General features: G+C 40.7%; 1 protein-coding gene across 1 annotated transcript in view; it reads right to left on the minus strand.

Moving 5' to 3' along the window:
• OVCH1 (ovochymase 1) overlaps positions 1–25,246 on the minus strand; it is a 76,536-nt gene that overhangs the window by 43,898 nt on the left and 7,392 nt on the right. The window contains 12 exon segments of the mRNA XM_053661425.1: positions 1,258–1,318; positions 1,321–1,449; positions 1,891–1,973; positions 6,647–6,679; positions 6,682–6,816; positions 11,197–11,334; positions 12,952–13,045; positions 13,791–13,921; positions 14,030–14,084; positions 14,087–14,173; positions 15,774–15,915; positions 23,195–23,282. Of these exon segments, the coding sequence (XP_053517400.1) occupies positions 1,258–1,318; positions 1,321–1,449; positions 1,891–1,973; positions 6,647–6,679; positions 6,682–6,816; positions 11,197–11,334; positions 12,952–13,045; positions 13,791–13,921; positions 14,030–14,084; positions 14,087–14,173; positions 15,774–15,915; positions 23,195–23,282 (1,176 nt within the window).

The raw sequence follows: 25,246 nt of genomic DNA on the forward strand, positions 1-25,246 counted from the left end.
GAAAATGATCACATAAAAACATGCCAAGAATGCGCATGTACAATGAGACGACACAGTGGGTAGTGTAGAAAGTAGGTGCAGAACAGGCCTGCTGCAGCACAGGGGGCCGAGAAGGGGAGTGACATTGGAGATGGAGAGTGAAATGAGGAGGAGGCCGCTGGCGAGTCCCATCACCATGTTCTAAGTGGAAGAAAACGAAGTGCAGAGCTTCAGAAAGCAGAATAAGTTTGGTGTTTAAGAGAAAGGAAGACCACGGTGTCTGAAGGGACAAAAGGAGGAAATGAAGTTGAACAGTTAAGTGGAGGCCAAATTACACAGAGCCCAAGTCAGGCTGGGAAGTTGAGAATTATCAGCTGGGCCATGGCTGATTTTAAATCCTACCTTTGTTACTTAGTAGTCTTGGGATATTAGTACATTGTATAACTCTGGGCCATAAGCTCCTCATTTGCAAAACAGAGAGGATAAAAGTCTCCTACATGGTGGTTGCAAAGACTTTGGGGAAAAGCAGTTTGGCTGCAGGTAGTACAGGAGCTTTGAACATCAACACTGTGCATGAAGATAAATCCTCTCCTTCAAGCTCACAGATTCCAAATAAATGACACAGAAGCAGAAGGAAAATATGGTAGAAAATGATTTTTACTGTGCAAAGAGGCAATATGCAAACATTGACCTATTCAGATCATTTGGTATGATCTGAATTATTGCAGCTGTAAGCACTCTGTAACTAGCCCAGCAGTCTGCAAACCAGACAGCGGGCCAATGCGTTCCAGCACCTTCCACCCCATCCCAGGGTCTCTTTACTACAATCTGGGAACTAATAATGGTATGTGCATTTTAAATGGTTGGGAAAAACTCAAATAAGAGTAATATTTCATGACACATAAATATTATATAAAATTTAAAGTTCGTGAGTGAGCAGTCTGTTGGAGCAGAGCCACGCCCACTTGTCACACTGCCTGTGGCTGGGCTGTGCTGCTGAGTCAGAGTTTAGTAGTGCGACAGAGTAGTGCAATCCTAAAAACCTTATCTGGCTTTTGGGATTGTAGGCCTAGCCTGCTCATAATGAGTCACCCTAAAGGGAAAATAGAAAATAGCTCATTCTCTAACTCGATCACCTATCACACCAAATAAACCATGGTTTCTAGCTTTGGGAAGGAAGAAAGGTTAAAGCAGATACTGCCTTATATCATTTCCATGACAAATTTTCCAAATTACCAACCTGCACTAAAGTTTATGCAAATGTAAAATGTTTATGTCCGCTAATACTTCCCTGCCCAGTCACAGCGCAGATCCCGGAGAGAACCGGAGGCTCGGAGGCTCTGTGCAGTGAGGAAGCCACACCGGCCTCACCACAGAGGCCAACTCCAGAGGCGAGCTCAGCCGCATTAGGGCGATGTCCGAGTCAGCGTGTAGTCAGTCTGAGTCTTCATGCACCTCCTGGTGCTTTGCCTTTCTTCTGACCTGTATCAGTGGCAACCCGGAGAATTACAAGATTAAGTCAAGTCAAACTACTTCCTTCCTAAGTGGTCCAAAATAAATCTTAAATTTCTACATTTCCAAATATCAGCAATGGAGATGACTTTGTACTACATTGAAAAGGGCAATCTCTGTCGGTAATTGCAGGTTGCCCTGAAGCACTTCCTGAGGACTGGCAGTCCAGAGAGACACAGAGTCCTATGTGGGCCTAGGCACGTGGCCCTGGATTTGTGCTTCCTGATCGCCTTCACCCAATCCTCTGACTAAATAGCTGGCCTCTGATTGTTTCTTCACCTGTTGGTATAAGCTGTAAATGTAAAGGGGCCCTAGGAGATGAACACCTCATTGCATGGTTCTGCTGAAGTCCCCGGCATGTGACAACACTTTGAGTGCAGGCAAAGTGACTTTTAAAACATTTCTCATCTGCTCAGTCGACTTTTTCAGGGTTTTGTCAAGGTCTCCAGCAGCAATGGTCCAGAAGAGTGGATTTTTTTTCCCTAAAGAAAAAACAGAAGTTTGATGAGAAATGACATTTTTCACCACTTGGCTAATTCTATCTGGCTTTCCCAAAATGCACACTCAGTTCAGCCAGGTGCCAGCCAGACAGTCCCCTGGGGCACTTTGTGTGAACTCCCACCGGAAGGTGCACCATGCCTCCTGACCGGCCTAAGAAGTTCTGACTAGTGTAGTTCCCCTACTTTTGGCCATAAAATGCCTTTGAAGCCCTTACCAAATAACATCAAAGGCCATTTTTAAGTTGAGAAGGAAAAAAGAAAAATTAGAGCTTATTTTGATCTCACGGTGATATAAAGAATACATGGAAAAAAATCACTCAAAATGAGGTAGCCTCAGATTTGCGTTCTACTGTTAAAAGTATCCAAACGTTATCTACAGAAATATGTCTCAAATTGCCATCTTTTATAGAATCATGCAAATTGATAAAACTGAAGTTACAATGAGGTGATCAGTTCATAAATAGGTGCGCGTCACCTATGATGTTGGAAATCAAGGTGAGAAATCACCAATCATTTTAGGTGATGGATGTTGGGAGGAAGCACAAGGGGGGCTGCTGGGGGCTGTGACACTTGCTTCTTCATCTGGCTGCTGGCTTCACAGGTGATCACTTTGTGAAAATCCCTCTAACTGCAAGTTTAAGATTTGCTCATGTTTGATATGCTTCCAAAAGATGTTTAAAAACTTGAATAAACATCCATTAATTTGCCCCATCAACTACTCCAGCTAAAGAAAATACTCTGAAGAAAGAATCCTTCAATTGTCACAAATATTCTGTCACTGCAGCTTAGAAAATCTTTCATTTCTCAAAAGTGTTTCTTCAGCAAAAGTTACTGAAGTTACTGAAGTTATTTTTCAATACACTTTATTCAAAGGAGGTTTCTTAACACACATAGGCCTCTTCTTTCAAGCCATAACTATGCTCATTTTGATTCTTTGCATGATGAGTCTGACTTATTCGTGTGTTTCCATATGACATTATTAAAGGAGCTACCTCAAGTAAAGTGCTTGGCAACTACCTTGCAGATGGCAATGACTCCATATGGTAGCTATTATCATTGTTACTATCTGCCATGCATTCTAATGAAAGGATTAAACTTATTTTCATAGTCATCCTCTAAACTATTACTTGGTAGTAAAGAAACTTCTTAAACTCACTCCTTATATAGAAGACAGTGTGCACACTACAATGAAATAACAAAAATCATTGTAGAGTTGATAATGTAGACCACAATTCCTAGTGAGATTTTATGTGCATAGTCATCAGATATCTTTTAATTTGGTAGAGAACACCATGTAAAAAGCATGTGACAGAGCAACATGCATTTATAAAGCAACAGTCTGAGATTTTAGTGGGATAGCAGCTCAATATCAATTGATGAATTTCTCCATCCTCTATCCCCATTTACTCATAATCAAATCCTGCTTCTTATATTTTTAGGGTCTTATCTTTAATCCAACAATAGCTTTTGTGTCCCTGACTGCTATGGAAAGAGAAATAGTCACTACTGAATTATAGAAAGAAAGTGACTGAAATGGTAACAACTGCTGATTTAGTTTGAGACAGAAAGATTCTGATATATAATTGCAAAGTGAGTTTAATTCCCTAAAGTACGTTAGAAATTCCCCATAAGCACAAAGACCGATATGGAGTTAGCAAGAGAGCACTGGGTTTTCCCTAATTGTGGAATAACATTACAAGGGAATTTATTAGAAATACAAATTCTCTTTAAGAATGTAAATTCTTAGAGAATCAGAAACCCTCCAGGCGATCCTGGTGTACACTAAAGACTGAGACCTAGTCCAAAGGGTAACCAGCGCCAGGGGAGCTGCGATCCATGGGAGGTGGCCCAGTGTTGCTGTCAGCCATCCTTACTGTCTCCGGAGAGTGTTACCCGGCTATGTCAGCCAGCCTGGTCCTTGGTAACCTCCAGCAAAAACGGTATCTATCACAGCTCCCAGATTTGGCATAGCTCTCTGACTGGCTCATCCCACGTGGTAAACTTCTCTTTTGAAAGAACGTGGGCACTCAGAAGTTCCCTTCAAAAGCCCCCTTCAGTGGAGGGTGGAGCCTGGATGTCTATATGGTTGATGAAGATGAGACAAGAAGAAACAGAATCAACGGAAGAGTTCCCACAGAAGCTGGGAGGAGTGGAACATACCACTTTGTTACACCATCATATCAAAAACCTCTGGTACAAAGGTCTGTGCATTTCAGGAATAGCTTCAGAAAGATATTCCTCCAGTCCAATAAGTTAGGCAACTGTTAATAAAAGTTTTTAAAAATGACCCACACAGGCATTTTTCATATCAGTATCAATATAGAACATAATGTTACATGCAAAAAGTGATAATACAACATATATGATATATACAAATAGTATTAAATATATATATTGTGTACATAAATATTCATAGAAAATAAAATAATTAAAACATTCTTAATACTGATTACTTAACAGAGAGGAGGGATGGATTAGTGAAATGGAAAGGGTGTTTTAGATTGACTTGATAGCTTTCTTTAACTGTTTTTTCCTACAAGCATCACTATTATAATAAATTAAAAAATAAATCAAGAAGAGCCACTGATAAAATTGCAGACAATTTTTTTTTGCAGTTAAGTGGCTGACAAACATTTACAGCTGATTCTGTTTATTAATCTCAATTGACTCAGCAAGCTGAATCTCCACCTTCTGAAGGATGGTTTTGCTGTGGTCCCCACATCTTGCCACAGGCATCATCGTCCATCACATGAGTTCAAGAAAAGACTATATTACTTGACAGGTGAGTCTGCCATAGCTTCTTCTGTCCCTCAGGCATTAGTACTAATATTTGCCTTTTCCAGTACATGAAATTTTCACTAATTAATCACTTACTGTTAGGGCTTCTTTTTCATAGTACATAGAAATGCACTTTGATAGAATTCTTATACAACAGACATCTTCAAAAGGATGGGGGAGGCCTAGAATGAACCATGTGGCACTACAATGAATTGGGAACATCTGCATGAACTTGTATTTATATTTACGTTACTGTGATTCCTACATTTTCTAGCTTTGTCAGCTGGGAAGGCCTAGAAGTTTACCAGAATAAAACCCTAGTAGTAACTAGTATCCCCAGCACCCAGCTCTTAGTTTTTCATACCAGTCTCTAATGAAGTGAATCAGAGCTCACTGGAAAACTGGCTGATTCTAAGACTGAGCAGAGAATATACAAGATGAACTTGGCCCTGCCTGGTGTAGCTCAGTGGATTGAATGTTGGCCTGCGTGCGAACAAGAGGGTCCCGTGTTCAATTCCAGGTCCAGGGCACATGCCTGGGTTGTGGGTGGGGGCACACAAGGGGTAACCACACATTGATATTTCTCTCCATCTCTCTTTCCTTTCTCCTCTCTATATAAATAAATACAAATTTTTAAAAGAAAGATGAGCCTGGAGCATTCTGTAGAGTCACAAATGATGCAGGCATTTCAAAAACATGAGAAGCCATCCTACAAAAAAAGTTCACAATGGTCAAAGCTAGAACAATTTGAGCAACAAAATAAATACATGTAGTATTATAAAATAAATATTCCCGAGTGTATACTAATAGAAAGAAATTATTTAATAAATAAATAAATGGTGAAGAGACAAATCTCTCATATAAAATTTTAAATAATTTGTATAGATACTCCCTGTTCAAAAAGGTAGAGCTTAACACCCAGTCCCTTGAGTGTGGTCCATCCTTAGTAACTTGCTTCTAAAGAGTAAGTATGGAAAAGGGGAAAATGCAACTTTTCAGTGGAGACACTTGGCAAACACGCCTTGATCAATGATCCAGATTAACGGCATCAGTGATGAGTTATGTTAATAGCATCTACCCTTGATAGCATGTGACAACAATGGCATGTTCCTTTGTGATCTTCCTTTCCATAACTCATAGTCCCAGTAAAACATGAGTAAAATATCAGACAAAATTTAATTGAGGGATGTTCTACAAAATACCAGATGAGTGCTCCTCAAAACTGTCCAAGTCATCAAAAACAAAGAAAGTCTGTGACACTTACAGCCAAGAGGAGCCTGAGGAGGCAAGACAAGTAAATGTAATTTGGTGTCTGGAAAGCTGATGGGGACAACTACGACCAAGACCTGGAGGCAGGAACAAGCTCAGTCCGTTTGAGCAATGGGGTTGGCCCACTGGGAGCAAGCAGGGGAGTGGTCAAGACAGGTCAGGGAGACTGGGAGTGGTTCTCGACCTGGACTACACTTTGGAAGCATCTGAGGAGTATTTAAGTATACGGTGTGCAGATCCTACTCACAAGTGATTGTCTTAACAAGTCTGGACTGAAAATGAACTGATTACATTTACACATCCACACCACTTAGTCCATATAACACATTATGAGGATAAAAGAAAGTCAGAAGCATATGAACTACATTTATTCACACCAAAACAAAAAACACCCAAACAATATATTCATTTTAGATCTATAGATGTTAAACCAATTTTTTTTGAAATAGCAAAAGAATTATGATTAAAAAATTTGCATAGTGCTTACTTCACTTAGGAAGTGCACTAGGACCTTGAAAAGTAAGTATAAAGATCTTCCCTACGTCCCAGGCGTGGACTATAAACAGCACATTGGTGAAGTAGTGTCTGTTTCACTCACGATCACACACAGTGGGCTGCAGTCCGAATCCCATTCGGGTTGAGATGGTGCCGCCACACTAGGGATTGCCCAGAAACCTCCACCCCACCTGCCATGGCCTGAAGTGGGGGCAGGCTTCTTCCCCTCCCGCAGTTCTTCTGGGAAGCCGTGGGGATCCGAAGGGAGGGATGTCACAGACCCCTACGGCAGAGAATAAAACTAATGACCCATACAAGTGAGATAATTAAGAGCACCCTTCTCCGATGGCTTGCCATAAACAACAACTATAATTCCCAAACACCAGATAAGCTTTGTAAAGGTACAGATTCCCCAAACCTACCTCTGGAAAGTCTGATGTTAAAAGCTTGTCCAGGTAGCTCTATTAAGAAATTATATATATTCACATTGGAATTTATAGTATTTGGAACTTATATTCTTGTAAGAAAATTTTCTTTGTTAGCAGAGCACATTATATGAAGAACCATGGCTTTATCTCCTTCTCACTGTATGGAACTATTTACAATCTTCAAACATGCCGAATCCACTCAGACATGCAAATGCTGTTCTTGTATCTGGAATCCTGCTAGGATTCAGCTCAAGTGCCATCTTCTGCATGAAGCCTTCTCTGCCTCCCCACTAAGGGGCAGCTATTTTCGCCTCTTCTAGCAACCTGCCCAGCTTTCTATTCTAGCCCACCAACTAGGACGTGTCCAACTAGGACGCCTACAGAAAAATGATAGATCATAATATTTAACCAGACACTTTAGGTTATGAAGAAGTTAAAATTTGTCAGTGAGTGTTAAAGAACAAAAAAGTTTGTTTTCCCCCTTTGCCCCAAAATGAATAATCGTATTAAGTACAGAATCCAGGAAGATAATTTGAATATTAAATTCGCAAAGGACAAAGGTTTGCCTTTTTGACCCCTTTCTCCCACCCTAAAGTTGGTTTCTTCTTTCCATTTATGAGTTTTTATGCAAACCCAAACAGGTTTCTGGAAGTTTCATGGTCCTAAATAATCTCATATAAAACTCACTCTCCTTCACTGGGGAGTTATATCAATATAAGAGGAAACTTATGACTTCCGCCAAGATGGAGGCATAGGTGGATGTGCCGTGCCTTCTCACACAACCAAGATTAGAGAAAACTAAATATTAGCAACAGAAAACACAGCCAGAACACAGAAAATTGAACTTTTCGGAAGTCCGTTACAACAAATTCTTCAGCCTGACCGGTAAGGGGCGAAACCAGCGGCTGGCGGAGCAGGGTTGCACAGGAAAACTCGGTCAGATGGGCTCAGGTGCGGAATCCAGGCGCAGGGTTGGACCCAGTGAGCAACCGCGCGAGCAACCAGGCGAGCGACCGCGGGGGAGACAGCCGGGCTGGGGCTGCGTGTTGACTGAGGTCGCGCATTTGTGCGAGGGTGGACAGGCGAGGGAGTGGGCGATTGGACCGGGCCGGCAGGTCCCCACGGCAAGCGGCAGTGGAGGGCGCCGCCATTTCCCTGCTCTGACCCCACCTCCACATACAGCGTCATAACCCAGCGACTCTGAGCGGCCCGGCCCAGGTGAACCACCTAAGGCACTGCTCCTCCGCACCCAGCTGTGAGAAGCGGCGGAGGGGGGTCGCCATTTCCCCGCTCGGGCCACGCCCCCACATACAGCGTCACAACCCAGCGACCTGGGAATCCAAGGCACCACTTCTTAAAGGGCCCGAACAGACCAAGAATGGCGCAGGAGGATCTCAGAGCCCCAGAAATAAATCTAAGCGATGAAGAAATAGCAAATCTCACAGACGCACAGTTTAAAACATTGGTTATCAAGATCCTCACAGAACTGGTTGATTATACGGACAAATTAGACAAATATATGAAGGCGAAACTAATTGAAATGAATGGAATTGCACAGGAAACCAATAGCAATGAAAAGGAAACTGGGACTCAAATCAATGGAGTGGACCAGAAGAAAGCAAATAATGGCCAAACAGAAAAGAGTCAAGAAGCAAGAATTCAAAGAAATGAGGAGAGTCTTAGGAACCTCCAGGACATCTTTAAACGCTCCAACATCCGAATTATAGGGGTACCAGAAGGGGGAAAGGCACAGCCACCAGTGGAAAACTTATTTGAACAAATAATAAAGGAGAATTTTCCCAATATGGCAAAGGAAATAGACTTCCAGGAAATCCAGGAAGCTCAGAGAGTACCAAAGAAGTTGGACCCAAGAAGGAACACACCAAGGCACATCGTAATTACATTAGCCAAGATAAAAATGAAGGAGAGAATCCTAGAAGCAGCAAGAGCTAAGGGGACAGTCACCTACAAAGGAGTTCCCATCAGACTGTCAGCTGATTTCTCAAAAGAGACCTTACAGGCAAGAAGGGGCTGGAAAGAGGTATTCCAAGTCATGAAATCTAAAGACCTACAACCAAGATTGCTCTATCCAGCAAAACTTTCATTTAAAATGGAAGGACAGATAAGGTGCTTCTCAGATAAGATCAAATTCAAGGAGTTCATCATCACCAAGCCCTTATTATATGAAATGTTAAAGGGACTTATCTAAGAAAAAGAAGTTAAAGAAACATGAACAGTGAAAGGACAACAAACTCACAGTTATTAACAACTACACCTAAAACGAAAGCAAACTAAAAGGACAGCTAGATCAGGAGTGGAAACATAGAAATGAAGATCTCAAGGAGGGTTAGCAACAGGGGAGTGGGAGGAGGAGAAGGGGGGAGAAGGTACAGAAAATAAGTAGCATAGACAGTAGATAGAAAATAGATGGGGGGGGGCAAGAATAGCATGGGAAATATAGAATCTAAAGGACTTGAGACACATGGTCATAAACTAAAGGGGGGGTGATGGTGGGGATGGGGGTAGGGTGGAGGGGAATAAAGGGGGAATAGAACAACTGTAACAGCATAATCAATAAAAAAAATAATAAATCTGTTGTTTTCAACATCAAAAAAAAAAAAAAAAGAGGAAACTTGCCCAAATAGACACCTTGTTAAAAAATAAGAGATTCAACAAAGAGTAACCATATGGCCCTAAACTCACTACACAGAATAGCTTTTACAGAAAATACAGGGTGGGTTTTGGGAAGTGATATTGATCCAATTTTGCTTAAAGAATCTGTAGAAGAAAAATCTAATAAAAAATAGAGTAGCCTATACTAGCTGACTCTATTTGCTCAGCCTGGTCAAAGATAAACCCACTCTAATGTTGAGCTCACTGACATTACCTTTCAAATACTAAATGCCAGATGCTATAGATATGAACTAATCTATATTTTTCGATATCTCCATTGTATCTGACTCTTTAAGGCATTTCTTCTTTTCTTGGGTCCATAAAATTAGTCTCTTGATTTTCTTGATGTATCTAAGGTCTTTTTTCAATATCAGTCTTAGGATTCTATTCTTCAGCCTGATATTCCACAAGGCATGGTTCATAACCTTATTTTTAAAGGTTTACATATACAAATTTGACTTTCAAGTTTGTCTCCTCAATCTAAATCTCGTTCCTGAATTCTAGAATCTAGGACTGTTAGATACTACCATCTGGATCTCCTACAAGCTCATAAAACATCCACATGTCTCAAATGGAATCAATTAATTTTACAGTCAAGATGGGCTTATATTTTTCTGTATCATTTAGTGGCTTCACCATCCATCTAGCCATTCAAACTAAAATCCCCAAAATCATGCTAGACTTTTTCTCCTTCATACACCCCCTTCCCCACAACATAGCTAATCAAGTGACATATCTAGAATAAATTCCTACAATGACTTCCTCACTATTCCCCTTGTATATAAGTAAGTTCACCCCTAATTTCTATATCCATCTTCCACATTGCTACCAAGGTTTGAATTCTGGCCCTAGAATTCTCTACTAGCTCTGCATCTTTGGGAAAGTTACCTCTCTAAGCCTCTGTGGCCCTCACCTGTGAGAAGGGGAGCAGTGTACAAATCTCTTAGGGTTTTAAGGAGGAATAAATGGGATAAGGCATGTGAAATGCTTAGTCTATACCTGGTACAGAACAGGTAATCAAGAAATGCTATCCTGTCACTCTGGTATTTAAAATTTAATGTTCTATGCCCATCATAGTCTTTCGCCTTTTCTATTATCCCTTCCAAAAGTCAAACAGTGTTAAATTATTTGTAGTTTTTCTGTTTGCAATCCATTCTCTTTTATATTAGAGTCTTTGCACATGATATTCCTTTTTCTGGGCAAAGGCGCCTTTATCCCTAGAATGCTTAGAAACCCATTTATCTTTTAAAACCTTCAAATATCCAGAAACAGAGCTAGCCCATCTCCTTTCTGAATTATATTCTCTAATCTGAATGATCTACTTTTTGGCCATCTGCCAGATGCAGTTTCTCGGCTTGGTAATGCACAGACTCCAGGGCACAATTCCACAACTAGAGCATATAAATCTTTGGGGGGCGGCGGGTGGGGCGGACGGACCCAGCCATTTGCATTTTTATTTTGCCACTGAGGTGACTTCAGCACTTTAAATTTAGGTAAACATGGACAAATTATCTTCCCTATAGGCATTTTCATAAAGCAGAACACTGCACAAGGGTTTGTACTGACCTTGTATAAGGTCAAAAAGGTAAATCTAGCCTTGAAGCCTCAGAAGTTATTTTGACCATCACTTCTAACATGAATCACCATCAGGCTACCAGGACTGAATATTGGAGTAGGGCTGAAGGTTTCACAAAGTTTAGCTGCAAACATTTTAGGGAAGTTTGACTTATAGTTAGAAATTTAAAAATGGAGGAAAAGTATTATCTGGTTAATTATTTTTAAGCAACTGTGGTTTTCTTCAACTTTGGTTTGTAGTCACATTATTTTTATTTCCTGTGGGAATTAAACACTAGCTTCTAAGTAACAACGTATTATAATTTTATCACACAGGGAAAAATCTCCATTGATAGGCTAAAGACATCTGATTTTGAGTATGCATAAAAACCTCAGTTGATTGTTCCTTTGCAGACTAGGAAAAGAGGCAAATTCAAACGAAAATCCCAGAGTTGGTATTCCTCCCTCCAGACAGAGCATGGCTACATTGTGTGCGCGTGGGCAATGCCTGCGACCTGCTTAGCTCACACCCTCCTCTGTGCTCCTCAGATCCTGTTCTGCTCGATCCGGGAACTGTGCTTCCGCTCACCTGTCTAAACATCAAATAAACCGTCTGACCCTTCCAACATTCCTGGTGTCTGACCGGCACTAAGACCAAGCTAAGGTGTGAAGGAAGTGGCTACATGGCTGGAAGGGATAAATTTTAAAAAATATTTTACTTATTTATCTTTAGAGGGGAAGGGAAGAAGAGAGGGAGAGAGATATCGATGTATGGTTGCCTCTTGTGTGTTCCCTGGTCTGCAACCCAGGCATGTGCCCTGACAGGGAATCGAACCTTGATCCTCTGGTTCACAGGCTCGCGCTCAATCCACTGAGCTACACCAGCCAGGGCTGGAAGGGATAATTTTTTTTATACTTGGTAAATTGGCAGGTCAAAACTAAAAGCATACTTGATATTTTGGTTCAAAAATTAACTTTTAGGACTCAAGTAGAAATGACAGTTTTTGGTGACCTTTCTTCATTTGTTTTTTGTGGCTATATTTTGTGGGAAAAATATCAGCAGTAGGAAAGATGAATACAGAAAAGGAGGGAAGACTCTAAAACATTATTCAAATGTTGCTTCTATTCAACACTTTCCTGGTGAACCCACCGCAGGTCCCCAGCTCCAAAGCTGTGTTTTCCGGCATCGTGAGTTTCCAGCGTGAGAAATTCATACTCCCAGGTGACCTCTGGGTGCCCAGTGAGGCTGGCATATGCCACAGCCACTCTGATTGGAGACTAACCAACGTGCTTTTCAGAGGACTGTATTTTTTGGACTATAAGAAACACTCCCCACCACCACCCAAATTTGGGAGGAATAATGGCTGTTAATGCCGCTGTTGAGTTCTGTTTACATTTACATTGGTGAGATATTATGTTATTTATGTTATTAAATATTTTAAAGCATTTTTAAAAGATTTTATTTATTTATGTCTAGAGGGGGAAGGGAAAAAGAGAGGGAGAGAAATATCAATGTATGGTTGCCTCTCGTGCATTCCCTGCTGGGAACTGGCCTGCAAGCCAGGCATGTGCCCTGACTGGGAATGGAACTGTGATCCTTTGGTTCGCAGGCCCGCGCTCAATCCACTGAGCTACACCAGCCAGGGCTATTTTACCACATTTTTTTGCTTCGAATTGTTTTTCCTATTTTCCTTCTCTAAAACCTAGGTGCATCTTATTGTCCAAAAAATACGGGTAAGTTTAAACGACAGAATGTCACCCACCTAAGTCCTGCTCCGCTTCAGCATCACCATAAATCACAACAGCATCACAAGTATAGTTTCGGTTAAACTCAGTAGTAAAGTCCTCAAATGCCAACTGTACAATTATAAATGTAACCAGAGAAGTGGTCAAGGGAGAGTGGAGATCAACTTGAACAGCTTCCCTCTGTATGTTAAATGGCTCCCAGCAACCCCCTTCTATTCCATTCACAGAGTGTAAATAATTGCAGCTTCTTTGGAGGGTGTTCGGCGATGGCTACACCGTTTAAATGCACAAGTGCTTTGACCCAGCAGCTCCACTTCTGGGAAGTGAGTTCATCTACATGGTCCAGACACAGTGACACAGGAGGAGCCAGCCTTGCTGGTTCAGGCAAAGACTGGAAATTCACTAAGTGTCTGTTAATAGGGAACCGGTTTAAGAAATTATGGGATATCGCCCAATATAATTTTATGCGGTTGTTGAAAAGAGCTCCATGGACTGATCTGTAAAGATCTTTGAGAGATTTTTAAGTAGAAAAAAACATCACCAAGTCATAGAAATACACACATATTTGTAAATGCTCAGAATATCTCTCTAGGGCTGACCTAAAAGCTTATCAGTGTTGGCCACCAGGAGGTGGGATGGCAGTTGAACAAGGAGGAGGCATACTTTTCATTGTGCTATTTTTTAAGTTGTTGAAACTTTTAAACCACATACATAAATCTTCTTTGAGCACTCTAAAAAGTAAAAGGCGAAGAAGCTTCTAGTCATGACAGCAATTTCACAGTCCAGAGGAAGCAAGTTCCGCCTAACTAACATCACTAAGTTCTCAGTGAAGTAAAATGCTTTGTTCACTGCTTACCTTTATGATGTGTTTCTCTGGAGCGTGAATGAGCCAATGGCACCTTAAATTCTTGGGATGTAAGTCTGGGTAACTGGCAGAGGGAATCGTCCCTTCTTTCACCAATAGAGCCACACTCCTGCACCCTGAACCTATGAAAGTGTGGAGAAAATCCTGAGTGGATAGCCAAAGGCATTCTTTCTTCCTCACCACCCCCATTAAAGAAAAATAGCAGGGAATTAAATATCTAACATACTTGCCTGCTTCTGAGCTCTTCTGTACAGCAGTGAAGGGAAGCCCAAAGCCACTGCCACTGTAGCCCCTACTGAGGCTATAGCAAACGTGACTGTAGCCTCAGTGGACTCTGCCAGCAATTGTGCGGTCAATGTATCTCCACACCTTACCTTAAAAGAAAAAGCAATTGAAATAAGAGTACGAAAAAAAATGGCAAAAACAGTACTGACTGGTGTGGCTCAGTTGCTTGGGCATTGTCCCTCAAGGACAAAGGACGCTGGTTCAATTCCCAGTCCGGCCACATGCCTGGGTTGTAGGTTCAGTCCCCTGTCAACATGTAAACATGCTTGTTTTCCTAATATTAGCTTTCATGAGCTCTCTGTTGTAAGCACACTAACCTATTTAGTGGCCCCTTTAATCATTCCACACTCTGCTTCAGTGATTTTATATTCCATTCATTTCCTCCTGCCCAATCTCCCATGTCTAAATTTTACTCAAACGTCAGGGTCTTAACTTAAAGTCCAGTTCTCCCAAAAACCTTCACAGACACAGATGGAAGTGACCGCTGCCTTTCCCAAATCACCGCAGCACATTCCCTATAATAACGTAAAGTTATTTCCAACTTTGTTGTGCACCTTTAGTTACCTCACCTGAATGCAAGCTCATTACCGTAGAGATTGCTTTTACTCTCTATATGTTCAGACCTGGTGTGGCATAGTTGTTTTTTAATAGGTGATTCATTGAAGGAATGATTACTGGGTAAATAGCAGGCCTGAGGTATGAAATCGTTCAGGTAATAAATGTTATAACCCTAAGCACAACACCTTGTCTATAGCACTCAAACATTTGTGAAGAGAGAGTCATCCTAACCACTGGCCTTACAGAGACCTAGAGACTGAGGTTTGTACCAGCTCTGCAGACTCTCTATCACGCCTGACTCATATATTTCAATTCAATAAATACATCAGTTAGGCTTGTATAGCTTATGCTGTATTCAATAAAAGGAATTTAATGACATGAAATGATCTCTTGTATCCTGAGAAAAATAACATTACAATACATGTGCAGTAAAGCTCAGTGTATACATTTATGTGTATAAATATATATCAAAATGTTAACAGCATTTCTTTCTAGGTGGTAGGGTTGCGATTAATTTACATTTTCTTCCATTTGCTCATCTGTCTTTACCAGACTTGGCAAACACACACACCCTTTTGTGGCAAAATGAAAAAAAACAAAGATTAGTTTATTTTAGATAAATAAAGATAGTCAGAAAAGTTTTCTGACAATCATGACAATTTTATTCAATACTGCTATTAAACTTGAATAAAGAATAGAGCATGCTCCGTAATGTGCTGGCCACTGGCCCTGGCTGGTAGGGCTCACTTGGCTGGAGCATTGTCCCATAAACTGACATGCTGCAGGTTTAATTCCTGGTCAGGAATCAATACCTGGTCAGGGCACATACCTAGGCTGTGGGTTCAATCCCTGGAGCATGTAGGGGGTGACTGATCAATGTTTCTCTCTCACATTTATGTCTTTCTCCCTCTCTTTCCCTCTCTCTAAAATCAATAAGCATGTCCCTGAGTGAGAGTGATTCATCTGCTGGCCATTGGTTCTACTTTTACTGCACAGAGCCCCACCCCTTCAAAAAGGGCGCTGTATGTAGGATAAAATAATTGCCCTGTGTGCAAAAACCTAATTTCAGATCCTTTTAGCACCTCTTCAGTCTTGCAGGAACTATAAATTGACAAATAAAATAAATGTTACATGCTTACTAATAAGCACTCGGTTGCTTGATTGTAGAAATACACAGTCGTGGTCACATCCAACCTGATTTTCTATGTCGAAGCTTGTAAATTTCAGTATGATAGTTTTATCTTCTGGTACCATTATTTTCCAAATACATAGACTAGATAGAGTAAGATGAAGAACAGATAACAAATGGCAGAGTCAAGTGTGACAGATAAGATCTATTGCTTTGGCTTTAGCTCATAACTCACCAATAACAACATTTTACAGGATATTAAAAGATAAAAAGCAATGGAAATTCTTTATGTTGAGGATAATTTGTTTATGCTTGAATTTCTGATATTTATCCAACAAACAGAGGAGTGTTAATTATAGAATGGCCAGAAACCAGCTTTAAAATTTCACTTAGTTATAAAATGCTAGAATTATGAACTATAAATTGAAGAAACCTAAGATCCATCTTTCTGTCCTAAGTCTAATTGAAAATTCATAGTATTCGCCCAGGAGCTGAATTATGAGTCAGGAGCCGTGGACTGCTCTTGGAGCGTATGTCTGCCTGAGTCCCAGTCCCTGCTGTCGAGATGTCAGCTCTCAGACTCCCAGGAAGGTCAGCTGCGACCTTCCCCCAGTATCTTTAGAAACATGTCTAAATATTTTGAAAGTAGTCTTACATAATTTAACACATAACTCATTACATCCTCATTTTCCTACATTGATTCATATTATCATTTAAGGAAAGAAACCTTGGTGGGCCATAAATCCTCAGTGCCTTCCATGTCTCACGCTTGCCTGAATGTAAAGCAACCTTATCCACAATCCAACGTGTCAGAACGAACTCCTTTCTAAGCTCAGTAGTAGTCTTTATCAATATATTTAGACCGGTTAACACTCCACTGCCTTCTAAGCAATAAATATTCAGGACTGGAGGAATCATTGACTCTTTTATGCCCCATTTCCAAAAAACAAACACAATAATTCTTCTTACCAAATATCTCTTCCTTAACCAGAAACTCTGCTTTACTTTTTTTCTATTTAGGTCCATCATTGTGAACATAGATGTAAAAAGAAGCTGCCTACAATATTATTAAGATCACTTTTTAAGCACTCCAATTTCAAAAGCAATAAGCTACCCGAATATATAATAAAGCTCACTCTTTTAAGCACTTTCGTTGAAGAAGGACTGCACATCTGTCATTTTCCCTGATATTCATTATAGGCCTCTGAAGCAGACAGGAGAGAAATTACTCCCCTTCTCCAAGTGGGAAAACTGGCACCGATAGTGAGGGACTCATCGTGCCTCATATAATAGGAAATACAGTTTAGGCTTTATGATTTCAAAGGCCAGCACTTTCTTCTGTTTTCATCAAATTATTTTCTGCCTCAAAATCTCTAATTCAGAGATGGAAGACAGATTTCAAATCATTTGCCAGTCTTGATTTATTGTTAGTGATTTCTATATTACAAAGGATTTTGAGGTCTAACCAAGTGCAGTGAGAGATGGGCACAAAAATTAATAATTGACTTACTCATTTAAACATCTACTGAGTGCTTGTTATACTTGAGTCACTCTTCTAGCTTCTAAGACATGCAATGTCACCACAGGCGTGGAAAAAAGGAGGCCACCTGAGTGCCACGTATCTGTCATTTCTGAATCTAGCTATCACCTACCAGAATAAAAGTACCAGGCCTGGGGAGACGGTATAACTCCCCACTCCTCTTCTCATTACCTGTTTTCCCCTTACCATGAGTCGATTGACTGCATTTGGAATTTACAAAACCCTTCCACTATTCGGTGCTGCTTTGCATGCTGGAAAAGTCACCGAGTATGCAAATCAGCTTCATATCTTATTACACTTCCAAAACATGTCTTTTTGCACTTGGACATTCTAAAATTGAAAGGATCTTACAATTCTGTTAGACATGGATTGAAAGAGTTTGTCCAGAAAGGACTTGTATTAGCTATGGCCAGTCACCTGCGGAGTATTCTCAACTGAATACTACTTCATTTTTCTGCTTGCGGTAGTTTGGACTACACTGGTGTAGAGAATTTAATCTCTAGACCAACATGAGTATTAGCTTGTGATTCAAATTCTCTATGCCAAGGTGGAGGGAGGCGTGTAACTTTCCATGTGGATGAGTTTATGCCTCAATTAGCCAAACACTGAAGGCATTCCGTGTCCCAGCTTTATATGGGGATCTGTCAGTCTCCAGTGGTCTGTTTCTTTTTTTGGTGGTACATGAAATAATGATAAATTTCACAACCAGTTTGTTCTAAACTTGTTGAAATGTAACAAATTCATTCTATTACGAGTTGTGATACTTTTGAAAGTCTTACTCTCTTTAGTTGACTTCCTGCTTTAGTCCCTAAAAGCTATGTAATATCTTTTTACCTCTTATTCTCAACTTCATTTCTTAAACTTGAAACAATTGAAACCTTATAATTACAAAGACAGCATTTAATGTAAATTCCTTCAATTGTCCTATAAATTACCTAAAAAATTTTTGATGTTTTCCCAGAAAAGGAATTTTTTTTCCAAAGCTAAGACCTTTTTTTCTTTGTGTTCTTATTAAACTTTCTTCACATAAATGTGTATGTCTCTGGACTTATCACTCTTACCTTCTCTTCTGCCCATAAGGACAGGTAAGCCTCTACTTCCCAAAACCAACCAAACAAACAAAACCTCAGTTTCTCTTTACCCTATGGCTCTATTACCCAAAAGCCACTGTTCCAATTTCCTCTTTCTCTTCACTGCTGTCTTCTTCATCTCAAACAAGGGCAGCTCTATCCTTCCATAGGTTAAAAAAATAAAAATAAAAAAGCCCCTCAAGTGTGGGGAAAAGGGGACCTTAGTTCACTGTTGGTGGGATTGCAGACTGGTACAACCATTATGGAAAACAGTATGGAATTTTCTCAGAAAAATAAAAATCGACCTGCCTTTTGACCCAGCAATTCCACTGCTAGGATTATACCCCAAGAATCCTAAAACATCAATTTCAAAGAACCTATGCACCACAATGTTCATAGCAGCATAATTTACAATAGCCAAGATTTGGAAGCAACCTAGGTGCCCATCAGTAAATGAATGGATCAAAAAATTGTGGTACATATACACCATGGAATTCTATGCAGCAGAGAGAAAGAAGGAGCTACTACCTTTTGCAACAACATGGATGGAACTGGAAAGCATTATGCTGAGTGAAATAGGCCAGGCATTGAAGGACAAATACCATATGATCTCACCTTTGACAGGAAGCTAAAGAATAAAACAAACAAGCAAACAGAAGAAAAACAAAGAGGCTGAAATAGAGAACAAGTGGGCAGCGACCAGAGGGGAGAGGGAAGGGAACTTAAGGGGAAAAAGGGGGAGGGATTTTGAGGAACAAGTATGAAAGACACAGAGATGAGGACTGGGGGGGGATGGGAGGGAGGGGGGAGACCGGGCGGGGGGGTGGGGTGGGATGGGAGAAATAGATTAAAAAAAAAAAAATGTACTTGAAAAGTAACTAAAAAAAAAAAAAAAAAAAAAAGCCCCTCAAGTTAATCATAAAATTCTCTCCCTTAAAACCCAAATTTTCGACTTGCTAGCAAATCCTGTGGCCCTGCCACTTCTCCCCACCTCTACTGTAACGAGCTTGGTCAAGGCCAACATCCTCTTTACCTGGATTGTTGCAGGAACTAGTTTCTCAGCTTTTGGCTGGGCCTGTCTACATTCGATTTTCTTTTTTGTTTTAAGATTTTATTCATTTATTATTAGATAGAGGGGAAGGGAGGGAGAAAGAAAGGGAGAGAAACATCAATGTGTGGTTGCCTCTCACCTGTCCCCTACTGGGGACCTGGCCCACAACCCAGGCATGTACCCTGAGTGGGAATCGAACCAGTGACCCTTTGCTTCATAGTACAGCACTCAATGCACTGAGCCACACCAGACAGGGCTACATTGTATTTTCAATACAACAGCCAAAATGATCCTTTTAAAATGTATCAGATAATGTTCTTCTGCTCATAGTCCACCAATGGCTCCATATCTTACCATAAAATCCCAGATCCTCCTATGTCCTGTAAGTGTGGTCACCACTAATCACGGTCACTTCTCCCTCTCTCACTTAGCTCACTCAGGCTCCCTGATCTTCTCGTGCCCTGAAGATACCAAGGGACTTCCTGCCTCACAAATGCCATTCCTCTGACCAGGAGTGTCCCTTCCCAAGATGATCAAGCCATTTCCTCCCTCATCCAAGTCTTTGGTAAAATACCACCTTAAATGCAGTCTTCCCTGACCGTCCTCTCTGACAGTGCACAGCCCGTCACCCTCTACCCTCTCCTTTTTGCTTTACTGTTGGACACAGTACTTACTGCCTTCTACTGTGATATGTAATGTTATTTGTATTACCTCCACTCTCCACCTTCCACCTCGCCCCAGGAGGGAAGACGTTTCTCTCTGCTTCATTCACTGCTATATTACTAACACCTAAATTGGTGCCTGACACATCTTAAGCTCTCAATAATTTTTTTTTACTATTTGGTAAAGAAAAGATACCAAGTCTTCAATAATCATTTAACCCGTTATGAATATAGCTTCTGATTCAACAGTTTCTACTGAATCTCTTCCCAAATTTTGAACTATCATGTCCAATGGCATTTAATCTGAACTCATTTCCACTTTTACAATACCTGACATTACTACCAAACCTCTTTGTCTTGAATGTCTTTCTCTACAAGAAAGACATCCAAGACAAAGGAATATCTTCAGATCTTATTGTAGAGATAGCTTCAATTCTTCATTAAGTTGAATCATAGGCTCTCTGTGTTTGAGGGCAAATTAGCAGTAATCTACATGTCTCTTACCTAATATATAAATGCTTTTTTCAAATCTCACCCATAGGCATCCATGCTCTGCTCAAATAACCGCTTATAAAGGAAATTCATTGGACTTAATGGACTGCCTCAGGAGTCCATTAAGTCTCAGAAATATTTCAAATTATAAACTACTTTGTGTTGAAGTGAAATCGGCCCCTTCCTAACATCCACCCTCGGTTCCTTCTTCTAGGCTCTGTAGTTCATCAGAACAAGTTCCATTCTGCTTCTCTCATAACCTTTCAAACAAATTAAGACAGTTCCTTCCTTCACTCAAGTCATCTGTAGACCAAAAATGTTCCTAGCCCCTTCTGCCATATCTCTCAAGACTCTGTTTTAAGTTTCTTTTTTCATCTAACTCATTGTCCTTCAGCTACTTTCTGACTTATCAATGTCCCTCTCTAAGATGGCGCCTGCAGGCCCCTCCCTACTTCCCTTGCCCAGAACTCTAATAAAACAGTACTCTCATTTTGTTCTGAATTCTGTTCTTCTAAAAGAAGAATAAGCAAAGATGTCAAACTCTTTACTGGTAGTATGTTATTAATAGGTTTGCTCACAGAAAGCTGTACTTAGAAAGCTTAATAAGCTTTCTAAATATGGGCTGCAACAAGCCACTTCATTCCCATCCTTTACTCGTAAAAATATTTACACTCATTTTACATTCATTTTATAAACTACAATCTCACCATCATTTTAGCTTTCCATTGCATATGGAATAAACTCTAAATCTGTTCACGTGAAATTCAAGGTCCTCTGTGACTGAAGCCTTCTCATTCTTTTCATCTCCACGGCCCGCTGCTGTTCCAGTTCCCATCCACATTAACATTGCTTTCCAGCAGCATCAGGATGCACACTGTTCAAACAGCTCCCCAGTCCTCAGCTCCCTGACATTGCTCACACATAATTCCCTCTGCCTGGAGTTCACTGTAGAAACCTTAGATACTGGCGCTATGAAAGACTTCATGAACTATAAAGTCATAACTATCTTTTAATGCCTAGTTTCAGTACTACCCTGTGGGGGTGACTACTCTCGCGAGGTCCCCCAGGTGCCACGGACACATGTGAATGAGTAAATTTGGCCGAGACATGCTGAATCTGCTTGGGGATGAAGGAGTGGGCTGTGGCCAGTTTCTCTGGGGAGAAAGAGGCCAGCAGCGGCCAGTTTCTCCGAGGAGAAAAAGGCCCCGAGCACCCTCTTCCATAGCCTTTTATTGGGTTGTAATACACAGGAATACAGGGCGGCAAGGATCAAACAGTAAATAATATTACAAAGAAATCTGAGGACTTCAGAGTCAGTGTCTGTCAGGAAGAGAGTTGCAGAAACTTTGGGAGACATACTCATTTCTTTTCGGACCCTTATCATATGAACGAAAGCACTCTTAGCAGAGCAGATTTCACAGGTTAATCAGCAAGCCTTTGTGATGCCAGATTTTTCACAGGGCATGCTCTGGCCAGGCAAGGAGCTGTACCTCTCTCCAACAGGTATTCAGGCTTAAGGGGATTAGAGCCAGGAAGCGCTTCTCCCAGAGAACATGGGGACTTGGGCTTTGACAAAGTTGGGGGGAGAGAGTCCATTGCTCTTTGTTGCAGCCCCCTGAGTCCTTCCATGAAAGCCTCCCAGGTGATTGAGTCTGTCTTAGGTTGCCCCCCACTGTGAGGGGTCTTACCCTTCATTGACTTCCCACCAAGCTCTGGGGGCAGGGAGAGGAACTGAGGCAGCGTTTGCTACCAGAGACTTGCTTTGTCTCCTGCAGCTGGCATTCCAGAGGTCGTCTCTCACCCTTAGCTACAAGGGGTAGAGATAAAATCAGGCAGAGCGGTCTACAACACTACCCCTTCATTAAATCATTCCTATCCCCACCCCTCCCAACCACACTGTACTCACCTCAGAAACCCCTGCAATGAGAATTAGTCTCTCCCTTTTCCACAGTTTGACACACCTGGGTACTGCAGACTACAAAGCTTATTTTATCTTGTTTTATAGTACAGTTGTTTTTTTTGTCCAGCTTTCTCCTCCTACCAGGTGATAAACTCATAGAACTATCATCTATCTTTGAATACCTTTCAATACCAAATATAATTTTAAAAAATGAATGTAAAACACTAAGAAAATGATATTCTTGCAAAATAAATTTATAAACTTTAAAGATATCTTTAGTCATAGAGAAGGCAGGTTATGTAGAGAAATTTTTAAAGACATTGAAGCTTCCAGAACATGAACTAGTTTCCATCTTCTAGGCAATATTTAACAAACTATTATCATTATTACAGAAGTAAGTGAAACAGATTAACCACTAAATTCCCATGACAATCTCACTACCAGGTGCTGTTAATGTTAGTCATTTGAATATATCAATTCATGAAAGCTCCAGTCTTAATACCACTTGTGTTGATAATTTATACTATGAATATAAGAAATACTGATAGGCAAATGTTTGCCAACCAGAAAGTTTCAGATGAAATATATAGGCTTTTATGTTAATCAGGTAAAGGTATTGAGATTCTAGATTAAACTGCCAAAATATAGATTCTTAAATGATATTGTTTATGGGGAAAACCTAGGAAGCATTCCCACTGGGATACATACCATTTATGAGAACAGCTGCTCTCTTTCAAATGGGGATAACAGACCTTCCCATCTTCCCCAGATAGCACCGTTCCCCAAGGGCGACAATCTTTCAAAATATAGGGAATAAACTGAATAATGACTTCTGCTATGGACAATATTTCTCTTTTTTTCATTTTTAAAAAATTGTATTATTTTTTATTAAAGTTGTCTGCATTTCCCCCCCATCACACCCTCCACCCCAGCCATTCCACCTCTCTCCCCTACTTCCACAGCCCCTTGGTTTTGTCCATGTGTCCTTTATAGTTGTTCCTGAAAACATGTAAGTTTTGTAATAAGTTTAGTAAATATCCATCACCACATACAGTTACAAGTTTTTTTCCTTGTAATGAGTTCTTACAAGATCTACCCTCTTAGCAACTTTTAAATGTGCAATAGAGTATTATTACCTATAGTCACAATGCTTTACCTTACATCTCCATGCCTTCTTTAGAAATGGAAATTTGTACCTTTTGATCCCCTCCACCCATTTTGCTCAATCCCATACCCTCACCTCTGGCAACCACCAATCTGTTCTCTGTATCTATGAGCTTAGTTTTGTAAAACTTAAATTGCACATATAGGTGAGGTCACACAGTACTTGCCTCTGTCTGACTTATTTCATTCAGCATGCCTTCAAGCCCCCCCATGTTGTCACAAATGTCAAGATTTCACTCTTTTTTGTGGCTGAATAGTATTCAGAATGTTCTTTTCTTTGTCTGAGTTTTTCAAATTTAAGCTTTATCCAGTGTTCTCAAATCACATTTCACAGTGAAGCCGTCAAATTTATTGTGTATGGAACTAACACAGTGTCCTCCCATCTCTGACCAGGTGGTCCTGGGTTATAATAAATACCTTTGTTTAAAGATACCAAAGTGAAACCATCTAAATGTTGGCAGAGACGAGGCAAGCCTCTGTCATTCACTCTGCGATTTCACGTGGCAGTGTCGCACTTCAGTTGTTGGGAGCCAGAAGAAACAGGCAACTAGGGGATTGGAGGCTTAGAAAGATACCTTAAAGAAGTGTCATTTAAATAAAGTACTTGTCACATTCTGATATTCATTTGACTGTGGAATTAATTAATGGTTATTGCCTCATTTCATTGCCATTTAAAAATGTTGTTGTCATTAACGTTTGTTCAGGGCTCTTAACCTCTTTAACCTTCACTTCCAGGTGATAAAAATTGAAGAGAATTACCACCAGGAGAGAATTCCCCCTGCAGTCATCACAATGAACGGAATGCTTTGATTCCCAAGGCCAAATGGAAGCGCATCGAGAGCCTGCTGCAGTCTGAGGCGGAGCTGGCGTGCAGCAGGCCCAACAGCAGCCAGGTGGCTGATCTTGGGCTCTAATGAAACCGGGATGGAGGGGACATTATGTTCTGCTGCTCTGGGTCCTGGCCTCTAAGAAAGTTGCTTCTTATGTTAAACTACTTGTTCTGGAAACTGTATCTTCTCATGCGTCTTTATTCTACAGGGGCTGCCCATGTGCCACTTTCTTGTGAAGATGCTGCCCCTTTGCAAGAAAAACCTTCTGGTCCCTCAGTACTGAGGCCCCCAGACTCCTCCTTAGTGACCTGATGACTCTCTGGGCTTACCTGTACTTCACCTTTTATCGCAGTTGCCCATTTATTTTCTCCCCAAGTAGTTGGAAAGTTCCTTGAAGATAGCTTTAGCCTCTCCACACCCATGTCTATTTCTCTAATCTAGGGTGTAGTGCCACAGAACAAAAATAACTGCAAAGCTTCCTTTATTTTTCTGCTGTTGCCAAGCTAAATGAACAAGGCGGAATGGGAAAAGTGGGAGAGGAGTGATTTATTTTGTGCTCTTAAGTAATTTCGAGAAAACCAGTCAACTGGATAAAGAATACTCTTAATCCTTTCTTGTATTTTTAAATATCAGAAATACAAAAAAAATCCATGAAAACCTACATGAACATAAACTTGAAGATCCAGTTGACAATCAAGTTAAATTGACAGATATCAGTGTTCATGAATACAGAGATAGAAGTTTATACACATTGGGTTATGAATTG

This window comes from Artibeus jamaicensis, unplaced genomic scaffold (assembly GCF_021234435.1).
Source record: "Artibeus jamaicensis isolate MK-2021 breed Jamaican fruit bat unplaced genomic scaffold, CSHL_Jam_final contig_233, whole genome shotgun sequence".
NCBI lineage: Eukaryota > Metazoa > Chordata > Mammalia > Chiroptera > Phyllostomidae > Artibeus > Artibeus jamaicensis.